Below are 16,611 nucleotides of genomic sequence, written 5' to 3' on the forward strand. Positions count from 1 at the left end.
CTATTTAATACGTGTATAAGCATGTATGAATAAACAATTAACTAATTTGCCAATTCTAACTCAATTATACTACTTAAATGAATGAAGCATGCCAAATATCTATTTATCTGTCTATCTAAAAAAAAACAAAAAACAGGAAAGACGGTTAAAAAAAAGCAAATTTCCCTCCATTACTACTACGTACTATCCGACGTCATTTTGCCGGGAAAACACCGTCTTTTTCTTGCACTGGGTTTAGTCGAGTCGCGCTCAACTTCCTCTTTTATGCCGTTAGGTTTCCGCCCATTCTGTGACGTGGTTGGCCATTGCTTTATTTCTTAGCCTGGTATCTAGACGCAAAATTTCCGCGCGTTCGTCGGTGAAAGTTTGCAAATCAAAGAAGGGTGGCGGGAGCAGTTCTCAGTCCGGTTCTGTTGTGAGGAAGTGCCATTGTTAGGCGTTTAGAAGTTAGAAACGCAGCAGCCACTGATAAGTTTTCGTGGCAGATTTCACGGAAGGATTGCTTCTACAACTGGGTAAGATTAGCCCGAGGGCGCGAGACCTGTATGTGTTTATACCCGCGCGCTAGCTTACTGCCTTAGCTCTTACAAAGAAAAGAAACGTCCGTGTACCTTGTCATGAGGCTTTACTGCTCCATTATTGAGTGTCATATAATTTCATACCTTCCAGTGAAATGTTACATTTGAAAGTACGCCACTGACACGTGGATGAATTATCACAAATGTAGAGGTGAAGGGGACAGAGACCTGCACTGTTTGGATGTTAGGCTAACTGTGTAGTGTGCTGTGTGGAGCTACAAGGTGTGCGACAGCACTCACAGTAACATGGCAACAGGCTGTGCGGTGGGAAGGTTGTGGATGATTACTACTAGTCCCATGACTAATAAGCACCAGTTTGTTTTACTGTGTTTTTGACGGTCGGTGTCGAGACTGCATGTGTTCCCTTTTAAACTGTGTTCTGATTAAATCAGCTTGCAGGCATGGATCATAAACGACACAACGGCAGCCGTCTCATGGGTGGTCCATCCCAGGCCAAACGGGGTAAAACAATGGGTGAATGGGAGGACAGTCCTTCGCAGTTTGAAGAGGAGTTGTCCATGTTTGAAGAAGCAGATATGGATGCAGAGGAAATGGAGGGGCAGGCGGGACACGATGTTATTCCAGTAGGTGAGTATTAAACTGCAAAGCGCACATTCACAGGTGATGTAAATGTTCTCATCACACAGGAGGAATTTAATGAGTTATTTAGTGACCTGTAGTAAAGTTACAGATCCCTCAAGCATGATAATTTAATTTCTTCTTCCATCCTGTCAGGTGACCTTTTCTCAGCAGACCTAAACCCTCGCTGGCGACGTCCTCCTGCCCCCTCACTGGACCCATCATCTGATACTCTGGTGTTCCAGCAGATTGATCTGGACTACTATTTGGGTAATTATCAAATATAATGTTTGTCAAAGCTGCTTTTGCTCTAAATTTGAGTCCCAGAAATATCGACCTGGCGAGCTTGTAGCATGATATGAAAACATCCGAGCTGACTTACAGTTATATCAACCTTTCAGAGCATATTCGTTGTTGCTTATGAATATTGTGGTGTGTAATTTGGCTTTCAATGGTTTTGTGTCATGCAGGGGAAACGGTAGCGGGCATGCCCGGTCAGTCGCAAGGAAAAGTGCCAATCATTCGGATGTTTGGTGTAACAGACAATGGCAACAGCGTGTGCTGCCATGTTCACGGCTTTGCCCCTTACTTCTACGTCCCTGCTCCAAATGGTGAGTGCTTGTCATCATGTTGACTTTGCATTTATGTGGTATACTATGTTTCCTCACTATAAATAGCTTTAAAGTAGCTGTTACAGTTGTAACCTCTTCTCTTTGTTCTGAGCTGTCTAATTTCTGCTTTTAGGGAGAAAATAATAAAAATGTAATTCATGCTCTAAATCTAATGTTGCCCTCTGGTTGCTTTAATTGAAAAGGGTTCATGTCTGCTCACCTGGTGGAATTTAAAAAGGAGCTGAACTCTGCTGTCCTGAAGGACATGCGCTCCAATAAGGACAATATCTCAGTCACAGTGTTGGCTGTGGACATCACCCGCAAAGAGAGTGAGTACAAGTTTATTATTAAGTGGAAAAAAAACAAAAAAACAGAGTCTGTGAAGACAAGCACAAATGCAGATGTGTATTGTGATCAAGGTCTTGAACCTTGTTGGATAGCAACATTCAGTAATACATTAACTTTTATACTTTATTACTGTGTGTTACAATCTTATACGATTATAAAACAAAATGGTGTTCATTTGAGATGAAAACGTCACTTATCCCTCTTTTTGTTTTTGTTTTTTGTTTCTTTCTCACAGGCATGTATGGTTACCATGGGAAATGCATTATCGATTTCTTGCGGATAACCATGGCGATGCCTCGTCTCATCGCCCCCGCAAAGAGACTGCTGGAACAGGGCTTTAAGTTTGCCCATTTCCCTACCAGCAATTACCAATCCTACGAGGCCAACATAGACTTTGAAATCAGGTGTGTGTGCTTAAGAAAAAGGTACAAAATAATTTGGAAAACATGGTGGAGAGATGAAAATGACCGTTATCGTTTAAATACACAAAAGGAAGCTGTATCCTTTTTTGAAAATACCAAAAGAAACCGAAGGTTAAACTTATACTCACTGTAGCGTTTTGTTGATGCAAAAACACTGTTGAAATCCCAGCATTGTTAAAGTGTTCAAAGGAAGCCATTTATTGTAATTAACGAAGTTATGTGGATAAATGTTGTATGTAGAAAACTGCCAGTAAATTTTAAAAAACAACAACATTGTGTCTCTTTAGACTGTGTGTGTATATGTTCATGCATGTGTATGTGTTGTCAGGTTTATGGTGGACAGCAACGTGGTGGGTTGCTGTTGGATTGAGCTCCCAAAAGGGAAGTACAGAGTGCGCGAAGAGAAGAGCACGGGTAACACGAGTTCTCAGTCCCCAGGAAAGGTGGGTGTACAATCTCTCACGATGTTACCTTGGTCACTAGTTTAATTTCATGTTCGATCGTGCGGTTTTAATGTTTTTGTATAGGTAAATGGTGTTTGTGAACTTTGCCACTCTTGTTCTTTTCCTCCAGGCCTCCTTGTGTCAGTATGAGGTGGATGTGGGATGGAAGGATCTGATAAGTCACCCCGCAGAGGGAGAGTGGCAGAGGATTGCACCACTCAGAGTCCTCAGCTTTGACATAGAGTGCGCAGGAAGAAAAGGTGCTTTGTTTACACAAGAATTCTCTGGAGTTCTTACTCCGCGTTAGAATAACTGTTAAAACGTTATTTAAGCGCATGACCAAGGCTGGTCTAACTTGATGAAAATCAAATGACTCTGGTGTTGCCTCTTTACTTCCAGGAATCTTCCCTGAACCGGACAAAGATCCTGTGATTCAAATTGCATCTATGGTGCAGCGTCAGGGTGAAACGGAGCCCTTCATTCGCACAGTCTTCACCCTGCAGTCCTGCGCCAGCATCGTTGGCTCTCAGATACTGTGCTTTACACAAGAGACGAAGTTACTGCAGGTATACACGTGTACACTTAAAGCAGTGAAATGCATACATAGTTTGATATGGTTTCTTTGTTTCCTTTCAAGTCATATTTTTTTTGTTTTGTGTCTGTATGAGCAGAGCTGGGCTGAGTTTTTGAGGACTGTTGATCCGGACATTATTACTGGCTACAACATCCAAAACTTTGACTTTCCGTACTTGCTCAACAGGGCAGCTGCTTTAAAGGTTAGATGGAGCTTCATTTATTTTAGTCCACTGACAAAGCCTGAAATATTCTTGAAAGATGAAGCTTCAACATGTATATTGACGATTTAATGGAAAAACCTAATTGCACACTCATTCCCGTGTTTATCCATTAGGTGATAAATGTTCTCTCATTTTCAGGTGAATTATTTTCCGTACTTGGGCCGAGTGCGAGGCATCAAATCAGTTTTGAAAGACTTGAATTTTCAGAGCAAGCAGATGGGCCGCAGAGAAAACAAGACCATTAACATGGAGGGCCGTGTTCAGTTCGACCTGCTGCAGGTCAGTACTTTCTCTTTCTGTGCAGGTCAACAAAGACATGCGGTACATTTTGTATTTGGGAATGTTGTTAGGGGAAGACTGAGCTTTGAGTTGGTGCCTTTTCTTTCAGGTTCTTCTCAGGGATTATAAGTTGCGCTCATACACATTGAACGCTGTGAGTTTCCACTTTTTGCAAGAGCAGAAGGAGGATGTGCAGCACTCAATCATCACTGATTTGCAGGTAAGATCAAGACAGCCTTGTTGGGAATTTAAAAAAACTATCTAATATTAATTTGTTTTTCCCTTTCTTCCTCTGTCACAGAATGGAAATGAACAGACGCGCCGTCGTTTGGCAGTCTACTGTCTGAAAGACGCCTATCTGCCCCTGCGCCTGCTGCTGAAGCTAATGTGTGTGATTAACTACATGGAGATGGCCAGAGTGACCGGTGTGCCTCTCACGTACCTGCTCTCACGAGGCCAGCAGATCAAAGTAGTCTCTCAGCTGCTGCGACAGGTAACAATGCCGAAGCGAACATGGCTCCTGCATTTGCATACCTGGGATTTGGAAACTGAGTGCGTGTTTATGTTTAGGCCACAAAACAGGATCTGGTAATGCCCGTTGTAAAGACAGAAGGAGGCGAGGACTACACTGGAGCTACTGTCATTGAGCCAGAGAAAGGGTAAATGCATCTATGTTTGTGTCAGTCCACTGTTGTCTTCACGTGTTACATCTGCAGCCTTGTCATGTAATTTTCTACCCTGCTCTCTTCCGTGTAGATATTACAGTCTTCCCATTACCACATTGGATTTCTCCTCCTTGTATCCGTCCATCATGATGGCTCACAATCTGTGCTACACCACTCTGCTGCAGAAAGGCTCAGTGGAGAAACTGGGGTAAGCAATTTTCTTTTTAGGTGATCCTGTGGTGTAATGGTTTATGCATTCTCCTAACAAGCAAAACTCAGGATTCTGAGATTCTGAGATTTGCATCCCTTTGGGGTTGTCTCAGGACAGAGAACCAGCGTTAAAAGTCAGCCAAATAAAGCATGCAGACAAACAAGCTTAATGTGTTTTGTCTACTTCCATTGAAAACTACAAAAATTATATTGAACAGTATTCAAAGGGTCATGTGAAACTAACAAAGCAATTGAATTTATAGGTAGGCTTCTTTAGCTAGTTTAAGGCCATTAACCAAGTTAAGATCAGAACAGTTGTGCACGATGTGAATTCACTTTATTCATGCACTGTTTATATTATATTTGAGTGAAAGCTAAGTCATTAACCGATTGTATGTGTTCAGCCTGGCTCCCGAGGACTTCATCAAGACTCCAACAGGCGATCTGTTTGTGAAGAGTTCTCTAAGAAAGGGACTTCTCCCAGAGATCCTGGAAAACCTGCTGTCTGCCCGAAAGAGGTTTGAATTGTTTAAAATCAATCACAGAAACTGTTTGGACTGGAATGACGATCTTCCAAAAGCTGTAGAAGAAGAGTTGAGTTGGAAATAGTTGATCTATGAGTTCACAACCTGTGTGATCCCACCGTCTGTCTGCAGGGCCAAAGCAGAGCTAAAAAAGGAAACAGACCCCTTCAAGAAGCAGGTGCTGGACGGCCGACAGCTGGCCCTCAAAATCAGCGCGAACTCTGTGTATGGCTTCACGGGGGCCCAAGTGGGCAAACTGCCCTGCCTAGAGATCTCACAGGTCAGCGCTTTAGATCGGATGACTTGTTTTGGACATCAAATGTTCACAATTCAGGATCTGCAACACTGCATTTGTCAGTCTAAACCAGGTTGCCTTCATTAAACTACTTTGCACAGTACTTTGTATTGTGCACAGATGTAAACAGAAAACATCAGAGATGTAGGGCAAAGATTAGTGTTGAAAAAGAAACCACAGAACAGGTGGAGAAAAATGTTACCCTACCCCCCCCCCCCCCCCCGAAAAAATACAAAAACAAAGACTTTCTGTAGGTGATAGCTGAACTACAGTGATCTCAGTTTCAGGCTGTTTTGTGAGAAGATCTTTTCCCTAAACATCAAAACTTCTGACCTGCAGTGTGGCTGAAATGCTAAATGTTTTTCCAGCATCATTGGTAATTTAGTGATTTAAATGCATTGAAATATTGCATTTTGTCTCATCCAGAGTGTCACTGGTTTTGGAAGACAGATGATTGAGCAAACCAAGCAGCTGGTGGAGTCTAAGTACACACTTTCCAATGGCTACCAGGCTGACGCCAGGGTGAGCCCAGTTATGAACCAATCTCTTATTCCTTGATGATCTGATGTATCAAAAACACTTGACACGTTATATGTTTTGTTGTCCTGTTCAGGTAATTTATGGAGACACGGACTCTGTCATGGTAAAGCTCGGAGTTGCAACAGTAAAAGAGGCCATGGATATCGGGAGAGAGGCGGCCGAGTGGGTATCATCCCATTTCACACCACCCATCAAACTGGAGTTTGAGAAGGTACCGGTTCAGTCCAGAAATGTCTTCTCCGACTTCTCTACATGTGCACTGCTTAAAACACTTGGTCTCGATATTTTTGTCCTGTTAGGACAGATGAGCCATTGTGAAACAGTTTCAGCTGTTTTGGTGCAAATGAAAGTGACAACTAGTGCATGCCAAAGGCAACAACAAGATGGCCCCCAAAAAGAGAAGTGGTTTTTCCAGGTGGTGGTCACGGTCTCTCCTCTTTCCTCCTGACTGGTTTTACAGTCTGTTACACAAAGCACACATAGAAGATTCTGAGCCCAACAGCAGCACTGTCATCTGCTCCTGGAGGAACAGGCTTCATGACCATGGTATAAGGGTCTGACAGCTTTTACTGTGACCTTTGCATATAGCCCAGTGGCGTGCAGCTTGAGTGGTATTTGCCGGGGAATGACAGAACTGGCAGATCCAAAAACGGCTGAAGAAGCTAAAGTTGCTTCAGCAACATTTGTAGTATGAAGAACAACTTCATTCTTTGACCAGTGTGTTTTGGCCTGTAGACTCCATCAGGATCATCAAAAATACATGTAGGAAAACTGATCATATACAGTACATCCGGTACGCATGTCCACCAGTTCACTCAAATGCATGACTGTGGAAAACTTTCTTTTGATTGAGGGGGAAAAAATGTAAATACCTATTTGCTACCAGTGGAGCAACAGCAAGGATGTGCTGGGTGCAAGGCCAACTGGGGAGCGACCAGTGTAAAAATGTGATGGAATCATGTTTGTCTGTCTTGAAGTTCTTAGTTTTGGTGTGAATGTAGTTTAATAAATAACAGCTGCAGATCTATTTGTTTATCTTTTATATCTTGTAAATATTTGTCTCTGCATTTTACGCCCACTTTATTCGCTGCAAATACAATCTAGTCATGCCACGACATGCGCTTCATACCGTTCATGCTGCAAATGTTGCTGGCGCCTCAACATCGGTGCAGGTTAAATGAACAGACTTGCATCCCTTAAGCTGAAATAATTTTGCATTATGCTGTGATGATTAAGTGTTCCCCTTAATTTATTTAAGCAGCCTGTTATGAATCTGGTTAAACACTGTTATGAACGGCAGTGTGACTGTATGACAGAAACATGCAGCTGCAAGGCAGGGTTCTAGTTTTCAAACCTCAAATGTGATTCAAATGGATTAAGATGAGGTGATCTGAAGATCTTAATGTTCAAAAAGCACTGACCTATTACCTGAAAAACTGACTCTGCAAGATAATAAAGTCCCGAACAGTTTTGTAGCCTGTTGTTGTCACTGAAGCAGGAACTGCCCCCCCAACTCCAACAGGGGGCGCTCATATTATGGCTTTATTTCATGATGCAGGTCTGTGTTGTGAATATAATTGGCCACATAAAAATAAAAACAAACACTACAAAGTTCACTTTCACTATGTGATTGAAAATTAGTTTTCCTTGAGAGTTTGGTTAATTTGGAATGACCTTCATTATTTTACCTTTGCTGTGGTGCATATCAGATAATTAGAAAGATAATTAGATGGATTTTTTCTTTTTCAATTGTAACCAAGCAGTACAAGCCAGCAAGTAATTTCCAGTATTTACCAGATTCGCGCTGTTCAGCACAGTCCAGGACTGTGTGTCATGTTTCAGTTCTGCTGCCCGATGTTTGGCCTTTTGCTTTCTGTATGTGTCACTGTCTTCCTCTATCCTGAGTCCTAGTGAAGGTCTAAAGGTGACCGGGGTTTGCAGTCAGGTCCTCTTAGCTTAGACCTGATGCTTTCAAAGAGCTGTTGTATTAATTATGTCTTTATTAATATTTCACCAGGTGTACTACCCATATCTGCTGATCAATAAGAAGCGCTACGCAGGCCTGTATTTCTCCTCCAGTGCAAGCACGCATGACAAAATGGACTGCAAAGGTATTGAGACCGTCCGCAGAGACAACTGCCCTCTGGTGGCTAACCTCATCAACACCTGTCTGCAGAAAATCCTCATAGACAGGTAAACGCATACTCTGGCTGCACTCAGTTTATTTTGTGGAGTCCAGAAATAAGTCATGATTTCTAAACTTTGGACTTAATTTGCTCAGCTCTGTCTTTGACAGTCTGGTTGATTATGAACCAGAGATGCTGACATGGCTTAAAAACAACAACCAGAGCTGTTGTGATGTTTCTTCAGGGATCCCCAGGGGGCCGTGGAACACGCCAAAGAGGTGATCTCAGACCTGCTCTGCAATCGCATCGACATCAGCCAGCTGATCATCACCAAGGAGCTAACGCGCACTGCCCAGGAGTATGCTGGCAAGCAGGCGCACGTGGAGCTAGCAGAGAGGTCCGATTGGTTGATAACTAGATACCAAGATGTCTTCCTTCAAATAAGATGTTAGAGAAAAAAACGTTTAAGCCTTTAAATCTGATTTACAGGATGAGGAAAAGAGATGCAGGTAGCGCCCCCAACCTGGGAGACAGAGTCCCATATGTCATCATCAAGGCTGCGAAGGGAGCAGCGGCATACATGAAGTCAGAGGTGTGTAGGGCGTGTTGATGTTTCATCTGTTTCTTTCTTAGTGGAAACATTCAGCTTTGATAATGATCCCCATACCACATTTCCATTCAGGACCCCATCTACGTGCTGGAGAACAACATTCCCATTGACACACAATACTACCTGGAGCAGCAGCTGTCCAAACCTCTGTTGAGAATATTTGAGCCCATCCTGGGAGAGAGCAAAGCAGAAAGCATCCTGCTCAGTAAGTCAGCACACCTGACCAAGTATTTTAACATGTATGGAAAATACAAGTTTAAAAAAGTTAACTGAAATAAAAATAAGAACTAGACTTTCCAAAAACAATTATTGTGAACATAATCGTAAGAGGTGTGATGTGTTACTGTGAATCTTATCGTTGCTCTTTGGTGATGTGTTTCAGAGGGCGACCACACACGCTGTAAAACTGTGTTAACTTCAAAGGTTGGAGGCCTCATGGCGTTTGCTCAGAAGAGAAGCACCTGTATTGGCTGCAAAGCTGTGCTCAAGACAGATGGTGTGTGTGTGCAATTTCCACCTTCTTTACTTCAGCTGGTGTTTTGGAAAATGACAAAGCTGGAAGTTTTGCACATAACATGTAATGTGCATCTTTGCAGCGGCCGTGTGTGATTTCTGCAAGAAGAAAGAATCTGAGCTCTACCAAAAAGAGGTAAAGTGGCAGAGCAGAATAGCTCTGCTCTATCAGAGTGTCGGGAGATAAAAACAAAACCAATAAAATTTAGGTCTGTCTTAGTGCATTGCTAATTAGTCCACATTATCACCACAGATCTTTCACCTGAATGCGCTGGAGGAGCGTTTCTCTCGCTTGTGGACTCAGTGTCAGCGCTCTCAAGGCTCACTCCATGAAGATGTGCTGTGCACCAAGTGTGTATATGAATGACATGATCATTTTCATGATAACGGACAACGGTTGATTGGTTTGCAGCAGAATTACAATAACGCTGTACCCACTGTCTCCTCTGCAGCCGGGATTGTCCGATCTTCTACATGAGGAAAAAGGTTCAGAAAGACCTGGACGACCAGAGCAAGCTGGTGTCTCGTTTCGGATGGTGAGGGAGACGCTAGCTCGCTGCGATCGCTCATGTGCCTAATTTCAGACGACCTTTCACTGTATTTTCTTTTGTTAAAAAAAAAAGAAATGCATATATATGACTATTTTTTTTTATTATGTTTTCTAATATGAATAAATGACAATAAGTAGAGTTTTGTAAAATAAAATCAAAAAAGAAATTGTGGTTTTTACTCACTGAACATTTAAAAGGGAATCTCATTAGAAGTGATGAATCAACACGTCAACAGCGTCACATCTCCAGTTTCTGAATGACCCTGTTCAGCTGTGTACGTACTTACACACCCGAGTCTTTGACATCAAAGTGCATAATTTCACAGAAATGAAAAGGGGAACTTGATTACCTTCAGCACTTTGTCTCAGTCAAACCTCAAACCACAGCCCTTCCTCCCCACTGATTTTGCACTTCAGAAGAAAAACCCGTAAATATAGTTGCAAGCGGCAACGGGAGAGCAAAGCAGGTCTGGGGAAACCGCTAGTACAACTTCATGTTCAAAAGCGCTGATAGGTAAAACAATTTTTTACTTTTTTCTTTTCCTTTTTTGAGAGCTGACACAATGTTTGGTGAAAAATCAGTCTGATAACTTCTGTGAGGCTTGGTCTGAAGATCACCTGTGCAAGTGCAGGTGACGCTTTCTCAAGGCAGGGCTGCCAAAAAACCTCTTAAACGTTGGAAATTTACATCATAAGCTGCATCCTAATTCAGGTACATGCACCTGTTGCCTATCAGTTATTCCCTCTCAAAAGCCCGCAAGTAACAATTATATGAACAAAACGGACACCATGTAAAAGCTGAAGACTTTTACTCGTTTCTTACAGCAGAGCGCATTACAGATTTACAACGTCTTACTCAGTTAACCTCCTTGATCATATAATAATCATATATGCATTAGGCAGTCAGAGCCCTCTGGTTAAGACAATTAAAAAAGTAAAAATCCTACATGGATGGATTGACTTGTTAGCAAGATGCAACTCCCCTGAAGTTAGTTCACTGAACAGTGACGTCGTTTTTAGTAAATACACAGATGCTGGTTTTTAAATTGTCGGATGTTTGTAGTTCAACAGAAAAATGACCACACCTCACGAGTGTTCCTGTGCTCGACATGTTTTGTGTAGTACCACAGCGTTGTTTTCACAAACTACATGCTGTGGTGGAGTTTGGTGTCACATAAACAGTGTTTGGACACAGTAATGAACCCCTGACAACACTAGCACCGGCAAAATAACTGTTAAAAATGGACTTTGGAGTCAAGTGTGAATGTTCACACCAATAACGGCCTTAAAAAAATGACGAGCAGAGGAATCAGATCGTCCGATCTTTCTCTGTTATAAATCAGCGTCTGATTCGACGCTGTATTCCTGAGTAGCTTTTAAAGTAGCACTAATTCTAAAATCTGCATTCACCACACAACAGGAAGTGACTAAAGTGCACCTGGGAGTTTGAAACACAGTTTTGAGGTTTGTTAACGGGGAAATCCTACAAGATTTTTTTTTTCTTTTAGAAAAAAATTAATTCAAAAGTAAATAATGCTGATGTGTTTCAAGCCCCAGAGACTGCACCAACCTATTTGTATTTTAAAAAATGCACACAAGGGGAACGATTTTAGAAAAGGTTTTGACTAACTACGTTTCCATGGTAAAGTGGTCTCACAGGAAAAAACATAAAACAACCTCCAAACTCTCCAGCTCACTTAAACAGTTTCCTCATGAAGTCAAACACTGACCATTCAGCAAATTTTATAAAAAAAAAAAGTGGAAATGTGCTGAGCACTACAATAACAAATGGAAATGTGACAGTGTAAAGTGCAGTGATGCATTACCGTGAACTCCTGACATCTAAATGGTCAACAGAAGCTAAAAATGACCCACTAAACTCCAATAAAACCACATTTAAAAAGTACACTTTCCCAAACGCTGCTAAATTGACACTGCACATGAATGTATGAATAACAAACCTTGTGAATACACACTATAACTGGAAACTTTAACACCAATAAAAATAGATGTTTTTTCTTTCCCCGCATGTCTACGTCCTTGTGTGGAGGTGTGTGCGATGTCTCCAAGGTGCAGGGGCAGTTGTGGGGATGAGGGGAGGAAGAAACAAGTGCTGTAAGTGATGCTGGCTCTGTGTGTGGTTTGCTATAGTATCATGCAACGTCTCTGAGTGTTCTTCTTGCTCTTCTTGTTGCTGCGGTTGGTCTCCTTGTATCTTCTGATCTCCCGTACTAGAGAATAAAAAGCTTCCTCCACACCCTGCAAAATAGAGAAGAAGCCGATTCGACGTTTCAGGAGGTTTTATTCAGGAACACAAGAATGGATTGATGAGTGCTGTCGACAGGTTACCGTTACCTGTCTGGTTTTGGCGGAGGTCTCTACAAACGGCACGCCGTAGCTCCTCGCCAGCTCCTGCGCCTGCTGCGTCTTCACTGTGCGGGTGCTGAGGTCGCTCTTGTTCCCCACGAGCACCATGGGGACGCTGTCACTGTCCTTCACCCTACTGATCTGCTCTCTGAGGAGAACACACGCGACAGAGCACGTTGCAAACGCTGGTCGATCAGTTCAGACTGACGATATTATTCAGCAGGTCAGACTGAAGACCTGTGGTCTTTTTAGTTTTATCATTTGCAGACAAAATAATTTAGTTGGTGTTGCAACACTCGCTGGGTTCTGTGTGTGTTACACTTTTTATCTGTGGCTTCCCTGTTTGCAACGTTTTATATTTACAAGTCAAAACATTTTTGGAACAGTTACAAAATCTACAAATGACCCCACACAAATTGCAGAAACGCTAAGTTTATCTGCAGATATTTGGTAGACAAGTAAGTGCAGTTCTCGCTAAACAGGAAATAGCCTTTGAGTGCCTAAATGTGCACAGTTGAGACAGCTATGCACAGCTGTCTTAAATCTCTGTGTGACTGAAATAAGGAATTAGTCCTACTTGGAGACTACTGTTTGAATTCTTTGTCCAGCTGTCTGTGCTGGCGTGAACCCGCGAAACTTCCTTTACCTGTAAAGGTGAACGTCCTCAAAGGACTTGCTGTTGTTGATGGCAAACACACAGAGGAAGCCTTCTCCCGTCCTCATATACTGGTCCCTCATGGCGCTGTACTCCTCCTGACCTGCAGTGTCCAGGATGTCCAGCAGACATGTCTCTCCATCAATCACCACCTGCTTTCTGTACGAGTCCTGCAAGACAGCACGAGTTAGGCTGCAATGCATCATCCTGAGTCTCACGCTGCTGCATCATGTAGCAACAAGATCTTGGTGATTTTGAAATCAATGTGCTCAAGTGTGAATATTTTATAAGCAATTATGGAATCGCACCATTTACTGGCACGAAGGCTGACGTTTATTTACACGGGATAAATTAGAACGTGACAGTTATTTGCAGGTAAGATGATTATATTTTTATCAAATATTGCCATCTTTAAACTAGAAGGTTATCCCGAGGACATGAGCTCTGCTGAGGCAAAAGGTCTGTTTAACAATTTTAAATTAAAGAGGATTTGCACAGAAATTTAACGGATATTTGCTCATCTCTTGCCCCAATGCATCACCTCTTCATCTTGGTGTTTCATGCACAGTCTTGCTGACAAAGCTGCACCTCCAGTTCTTGCCTTGGCAGAGGACTACAGTGTTAGAAGGTTTTGGGCAGGTTTTAACAAGGTTTCTGGCCTGACTGTGACAGCAGCAGTCCACGTGGTGACGTACACCATTTGCAGACACAAAATATATAAAGACTGTGAATCTCTTAACAGAAAAACATGAAATTAAATTGTGTTAAAATCAGCTCAGTGTTAAACAAAAACACTTTAAAAGATTTGTTAAGCGGTCGTGCAGCAGGAATAGCAATCCTGTGATGTAACTGCACTATTGTAAAACTAAAATCTACATTAATCTGATTCTTTTTAATATGCAATGGCGATACTTAAAAGAAACGCTCCTTCTGAGGGCATAAACTGGGACTTTGCTTGTGTTGGATACTCAGTTTTATGGACAAACATTTGCCAGAAATGAAAAGAATTTATTAAATAAACACGGGATCCTTATAACTGCTCCAAGCGGCAATTCTTCCAACAACACCGGGACATATCAACCATTAAAACCGGACTAATTCTGATAGATAAAATAAAAACCTGATTAATAACACATCTGTAGCACTAATGAGCAGTACGGATGCTAGTTAAGCGCCAGATTAGACTATGTATTACAGCACTTTGCGTCTGCTGGTCACTTACCTCGATAGTTGGATCGTATTCATCCACAAAGTGGTTCTGGATGAGCTGGATGGTGAGAGCGCTCTTGCCCACACCTCCTGCCCCGACCACCACAAGTTTGTACTCGGTCATACCTGCAGAGAATGAAGCCAACAGGTGACCATTAAGACATCTAATAATTTGCCCCCTTCCTCACTGAGCTGACATGGCGAAGAAGACACTGACTGACCCAGATTTATCGGCAGACATTTAAAGTCTTTCTTTTTTTCTTTTTTTTTTGCAAAAATGTAGAGTCGACTGAAATGATTACCAAATGGAGACATAAACTGCTTGGCTTACCTTTGTGAAGAAGTTATAACGGCGTAAAATGAAAACGGAGTTTTGGACTAGATAAATGAGATTAGCTCGCTACATAACGTTAGCCTGATTTCCTTGTTTTAGACACTTGTAGAAACACTTAAGGATGTGTCCAGAACTTTCTTATCTGACCCGCGCGTCCAAAAAATATTGAAGTAAAACTGTTGAGCCACTAGTAAAAATCAAAATTTATGTTATTAAATAATTAAAATCCCAGATTCGTTCGAGTTCCTACTTATTCTTCATTGTCGTTCATTGGAAGTAGAGCGTTTTTTCTTTACGTTAATCCCCGGGTGAAGCAGCCTATGAGACCACAGCACGAAGACGGACATCTTAACTGTCCAATCACAGCAGGGAACTGGTTCGTGACCTCGCCCAGAGTTGCTGCGGTCCAATTATAAAAAGGTACGGCTTAAAACGGGCGTGGTATTTAAAAGGCAATCTTCCTCGAAATGCTCACAAAGAGAACTAAATTTAATTTGAATACCGAACAATACGACGTTATACGTCCAAAAAACAAGTTTGAAGCAAACAGCAGCTTTGTAAATGCTCAAAGTGCTTATGGGAAGTGTTACGATATTTAACTCGGCACTATACAGTACATGTGTGGTCATCGCCCCCTTGTGGCCATATTGAGGAACTGCAACAGCAAATTAGTTAATGCACAATAACTATGTAATTATTAATACAGCAATTATTATATTAATAAAATCCTTTAAAAACCATAGTTAAAAACAGCAACATAAATAAAATAAAATAATAGTAATATGGGAATATTATTTTTATGTCTCCCAAATGACATTTGGATTTCGCAGACCTGTTGCAGTTCAACCTGGATAAAAACTTTTAATTTTAGGTTTATAGGGAGAGTTACAGACAGACAAGAACTGCACAGCCCACTCAACAAATCATCAAGTGGGATAGAGACACATATTCTTTTACTTGCCTTTAAAGCGCTTTACTTCATGCAATACCTTTCTTTAGGAACACTTAGATTTTTTTTTTCGATTTTTTTTTATTAGTGGTGTGTCATGGTGTTGATTTGTTTTACGTTTTAATAGTCTTATTATCTATATTACACACCTACACAAAAATATTTTATTTATTTCTCGGGTAAAGCTGGGGGAGTCACTGCTGATTGTCAAATCACTGGTAGTAGCTATAATCATTGCTAGTCTTTATAATTTCAAAATTAAATTATCAAAGACAACCAGCAGTACCATGTGGCAATAACTTTTAACTGCTGGTAATCTCCAAAGTTGAAAAATATGGGTCTTCACAGCAGGTTGCTTTCCTGTCTGACATCCCCAAGGGGAATTTCTGTCTCTTGCAGGAATTGAGCTAGCAACCGTTTGCTTGGTAAGCAAACGTGTGTTAACCACTACTCTATCCCTAAAGCTGGAGTCACTGAACTGGATTTCTAGCCATGTTTGTAGTGGCATTTAATGGATCATCTGACAATTATTTATGATTTGCTGCGTGGTACAGCTAGTCCAAGAACTTCGCACTAGTGGTTTCATATTTCCATGTTTTATATTCTTTGTTTTACACCCTTACCATCTGTAGTACAACCCCAATTGCACATTTTTTTTTAAATGTGACACTGTGTAAACTATGGATGAAAAATGGAAGGCAATAATTTGCAGATCATCACCCCCAAATTCTGAGAAACAAGAGAAATCTCTGTGTGCAAAGAACAAGACCAAAAGTCAAAGTTGATCAAGACCACAGGTTGCACTGCATTAAAAACAGGCATGATTCTGTCATTGATATCACTGCATGGACCCAGAAACACGTACAGAAACCATTGTCTTTGAACACAGTTGGCATCCAAAAATGCAATTTAAAGCAAAGAAGAAGCCACTGAAAGTGAAATTCTTTGTGGAAAACATTTGCATCTCAGACTAAAGAGGAGAAGGACCTCCAATAGTATGGAGTAAC

At 41.6% G+C, this 16,611-nt stretch overlaps 2 protein-coding genes across 2 annotated transcripts; one reads left to right on the forward strand and one right to left on the reverse strand.

Moving 5' to 3' along the window:
• Nucleotides 1-257: 257 nt before the first annotated feature.
• On the forward strand, nt 258-10,263 carry pold1 (polymerase (DNA directed), delta 1, catalytic subunit). Its single transcript, XM_086288872.1, has 27 exons — nt 258-515; nt 971-1,166; nt 1,314-1,427; nt 1,628-1,768; nt 1,972-2,097; nt 2,352-2,520; nt 2,867-2,981; nt 3,112-3,241; nt 3,381-3,547; nt 3,653-3,757; nt 3,917-4,057; nt 4,167-4,277; nt 4,359-4,550; nt 4,628-4,716; nt 4,814-4,930; nt 5,337-5,450; nt 5,589-5,736; nt 6,178-6,273; nt 6,365-6,502; nt 8,309-8,484; nt 8,662-8,814; nt 8,907-9,009; nt 9,100-9,232; nt 9,410-9,523; nt 9,624-9,676; nt 9,794-9,891; nt 9,993-10,263. Exons 2-27 carry the CDS (start codon nt 980-982, stop codon nt 10,078-10,080), a joined length of 3,318 nt encoding a protein of 1,105 aa, XP_086144998.1. The 5' UTR covers nt 258-515; nt 971-979; the 3' UTR covers nt 10,081-10,263.
• Nucleotides 10,264-10,882: 619 nt separating this feature from the next.
• LOC147332361 (GTPase KRas) lies at nt 10,883-14,983 on the reverse strand. The gene is made up of 5 exons (XM_086288880.1): nt 14,653-14,983; nt 14,335-14,447; nt 13,104-13,282; nt 12,446-12,605; nt 10,883-12,349 (listed from the first exon to the last, which is right to left on the reverse strand). Exons 2-5 carry the CDS (start codon nt 14,443-14,445, stop codon nt 12,236-12,238), a joined length of 564 nt encoding a protein of 187 aa, XP_086145006.1. The 5' UTR covers nt 14,446-14,447; nt 14,653-14,983; the 3' UTR covers nt 10,883-12,235.
• Nucleotides 14,984-16,611: the final 1,628 nt, after the last annotated feature.

This window comes from Aulonocara sp. 'chitande type north' Nkhata Bay, linkage group LG4 (assembly GCF_057382095.1).
Source record: "Aulonocara sp. 'chitande type north' Nkhata Bay isolate Kocher_YH1m ecotype deep benthic linkage group LG4, A_spYH_male_GT1.1, whole genome shotgun sequence".
NCBI classification, from domain to species: domain Eukaryota; kingdom Metazoa; phylum Chordata; class Actinopteri; order Cichliformes; family Cichlidae; genus Aulonocara; species Aulonocara sp. 'chitande type north' Nkhata Bay.